General features: G+C 41.0%; 1 protein-coding gene across 5 annotated transcripts in view; it reads right to left on the bottom strand.

Annotated features, from left to right (window-relative positions):
- The window catches only part of LOC106532175 (pleckstrin homology domain-containing family A member 5), a gene marked incomplete at its 5' end in the record, with an annotated part of 87,284 nt that overhangs the window by 20,766 nt on the left and 62,669 nt on the right, over positions 1-3,849 (bottom strand). For all 5 annotated transcript variants that reach the window (XR_001312033.1, XM_014028188.1, XM_014028189.1 and 2 more), the window contains 1 exon segment: positions 1,357-1,548. Coding sequence is in view for 4 of the 5 variants with exons in the window: in XM_014028188.1 (XP_013883642.1) it covers positions 1,357-1,548 (192 nt within the window).

The raw sequence follows: 3,849 nt of genomic DNA, 5'->3' as shown, positions 1-3,849 counted from the left end.
GGCCTCTCTCATCTTTTTAAGTGGGAGAACTTGCACAATTGGTGACTGACTAAATACTTATTTTCCCCACTGTACCTAAAGTCCAGATCTGAACCATGGCTAAATAATGACACCAAAGCTCTGCAGAAGAGGTGGAGAAAAGACAGGCTGCAGGCTTCTGTTGAAATGCTAAATCAGAGCTGGTTTTCTTGTCAGAAAGCTCTAAACTAGTGAAATACAAATCTGATTTAATTGTCTGCAACTCTCACAACCCCCAAGTCCTCTTTTCCACACAGTCTCAATTCATGGGCTGCATCCTCATCAGTGAGCATTTGTTGGCCGCATACGTTACTGCCCTGCGCCGAGTGCTGTCCCAATTTGAAGGCTCCTCCTCATGCAGCCGAGGAACGCGGCCCACAAAATCTTTAAAAATCAAGGATGCATCCGAGTAGCCTTACCGGCCAAAGATATCCCAGGATTCAATGCACCAACAACAAACTAAACAGAGAAACGAAGACGGTGGAGATTTTATTTATTTTTTTACCAAGTTGGCGTAGTTTGGAAATTCATCACAGACTGAAGAATTTGTTTTTAAATGGAAGTTTAGCAACTTAGCTGATAAGTTGTTAAATAAAATTCAACTACAAGTACTGATTCTGGAGCTAAATTTGAATTATTAATGTATTTATTTATTTATTTATTTAATTATTTATTTTTTCATTCATTTACCTGTAACGTTTGAGCCACTGCTCCTCCACGTTGAGAGGAGCCAGTTGAGGTTGCTCGGGCATCTGGTTAGGATGCGTCCTGGACACCTTACCTGGTGAGGTTTTCCAGGCACGGTCCACTGGGAGGAGACCCAGAGGAAGACCCAGGACACGCTGGAGGGACTATGTTTCTCAGCTGGCCTRGGAAGGCTTTGAGATTTCCCCAGATGAAGTGGCTAAAGTGGCTGGGGAGAGGGAAGTCTGGGTCTCTCTGCTTAGGCTGCTGCCCCTGTGACCCAACCCTGGATAACCGGAAGAAAACGAACGGACGGACCATCATTTCTGTCTAGGCCTGTTTTCTGAGTTTTATTTTTTTTATTCTGTTGTAGAATGGTTAAAAAGTAATGTCTGACTTTCATTTGTTCAATTTTATAGAATTTTTTATATATTACTTTTGTCAGATTCAAGTTATTTCTGTGACCATTCTGGGTTTCTCCTTCATTAAACAAAGTGTACCAACAATTTTGTCCATGTGTGTATATGAACTCAGTGATCTGTCACACACCTGAAACAACTGTTAAGTGAAGTTATTTGATAGTTTTTAAGACCTAAAATGTGAACACAGATCTGACATTGAAGCTGTTAAAAAGGCCATTGTGTAGAACATCACCTGTAGAATAGAAAATGGGTTGTCCGTGATGAAGGAGGATGAACGAGATGAGCTCTCTCTTTTCTTCTCACGGAGAAATGAGGCTTCTTGGTTTCTCTTTATCCTTTCCAGCTGCTCCTCAACACTCATCCTTGTTCTAAAGACTTCTCGCTCACCAAATCCCATCTGATCCACTGAACTTCTGGGACGATCCTGAGAAGGACAACATTCAATGTACATTTTTCTTTTCAGATTAACCTCAGAGTTGATATAAAGCAATGCATTTCTCTGTGGTCTTATTCATTTGATTTGGCAAGCCTGAATTAGAGATCGACTGAACTAGTGTTAAAGCTACTTAAACAATTTTCGGTTGCGTATGTCTGTCTGTCTGTGGACAAAATTACTCACAAAAAACTTATAGATGGATTTTCATGAAATTTTTTACCACAGGTGGGTATTGGCCAATGGAACACACCATTAAATTTGGGGGAAGATCCAGATAAGGATTTTTTTGAAGGATTCTTCACTATTGCAGGATAGGGGAAATTAAAGATGTCAAAATTCTTCACACTTTCAAACTTTTTTTAATATGGTACCTTCACTGTATGGGCACAGAATATGTCTGGTTATTTTTGGAATGGTACTGTGTTATGACATTGATTAAATATTATTGTTCTACATGTGTTTTCTGATAAATATGCTGGAATAAATTGAAATTTAGATTTCCATCATTTACTTTAATGTTTGAATATATGCAACATGATGTTACTATATTTAGTATAAAGCATTGGGTAGGTCACTTTTCGAAGGGGGATCCTTTTTGCATAATTGGCTCCATGGCTTTGGCGACGGTTTGCACTCTCCAAGTACTTCTAGTTTAAACAATAATTTTGTCTTTTAGAATCAAGACAAACAGCAACAATTCCGCACAGTCAAGTCTAATAAAAACTAGAAATGCAAGCAGTTATGACTGGAGTCCAAGCCCCTTGACACACATTATCCCCAGCACCCAAGGACTTGTGAACTACAGAGTTATAAGTTTGTGGGGAGTAATTATAAGGTCTAGTTGAAGCCTCAGCAACTTTTTGAGACTTTGTGTATTTTTGTGTATATACACTCCTTTGCCAAACAATTGAGTCATCCATAGGTGGACAAGTGCACCTTTGTCCAATGACTATTACGGCAAGATCTCTACATGACCTAAAGTCTAATTTACAGTTATACAAGTCTTTTCAAAAAGATGAATTAAACCTAAAGGGATAGAAAAAAAATATTTCTGCCAGTCATCCCCATAGTAATGAATGTTAATTTATTCACTAGGTTCAGACGTAACTGTGATCATGCAGACACTAGGAGATAGAGTGAGAAACTTGGTCATCCGGGAGAAGCTCAGACTACAGCCGCTGCTCTTCCATGTCGAGAGGAGCCAGTTGAGGTGGCTCGGGCATCTGGTTAGGATGCTGTGGTGAGGTGTTCTGGGAATGTCCCACTGGGAGGAGACCCAGAGGATGACCCAGGACATGCTGAAGGGACTATTTTTCTCAGCTGGCCTGGGAATGTCTTGGGATTCCCCCAGGTGAGCTGGCCCAAGTGGCTGGGGAGAGGGAAGTCTGGTTCTCTCTGCTTAGGCTGCTGCCCATGCGACCTGACCCCGGATAAATGGAAGAAAACAGGCGGACGAACAGTGGCTGTGGTTGAGTTGTTGAGGCAGTCATTCTCCAGTATGAAAGTTGAGGATTTGGTTCCACCACTTTTCAGTCACATGTCAGGGTGTCTCTGTCTCTGGGTGGGACACTGAACCCTTCATTGCCTCTGGTGTGTCCCATTAGTGCATGAATGTGTTTTGGGTACTGATTGCTCGGTATGGAGTGGTTTATTTGGGTGGGCTTTGTGGGGAGGTATAGTGAAGTGCTGAATGGTTGCAGATTGTGTTGTGGTGTGCATTGGGTGTTCTGGTTGGATCAAAAGGTGCCATAAGGGTACAATCCATTTCACATTTCTGAATGGTACATGCCATAGAGTGCTGAACTTGGGATGAAACCCTCCATGCATTGAGGAATCTTGATGTCAGTGGCATCTGTCTCCTCCTTTGGTCAAAATATACTACCAGTGAGGCACTGCTTATATGTTGATTGACTATCCCACTTACTGTATATACACTCACCGGCCACTTTATACACCTGTCCAACTGCTCATTATTGCAAATGTGGAATCAGCCAATCACATGACAGCAACTCAATGCATTTAGGCATGTAGACATGGCCAAGATGATCTGCTGCAGTTCAAACCGAGCATCAGAATGGGGAAGAAAAGTGATTTAAGCAGTGGTGGACAAAGTACTCAACTCTAGTACTKGAGTAAAAGTATTGATACTCATGGTCAAATCTACTCCACTACAAGTAAAAGTTACTCAGTCAAAAATCTACTCAAGTAAAAGTACTGAAGTACTTACTTTTGAAAATACTTAAGTATTCAGAAGTACATGCATTTTAAAGTACTTAAGTACAAAGTAAA

Source organism: Austrofundulus limnaeus, unplaced genomic scaffold, assembly GCF_001266775.1.
Source record: "Austrofundulus limnaeus strain Quisiro unplaced genomic scaffold, Austrofundulus_limnaeus-1.0 Scaffold725, whole genome shotgun sequence".
Classification (NCBI taxonomy): Eukaryota; Metazoa; Chordata; class Actinopteri; order Cyprinodontiformes; family Rivulidae; genus Austrofundulus; species Austrofundulus limnaeus.
The sequence above is the reverse complement of the archived record's forward strand: the minus strand, read 5'-3'. Positions and strand labels throughout refer to the sequence as shown.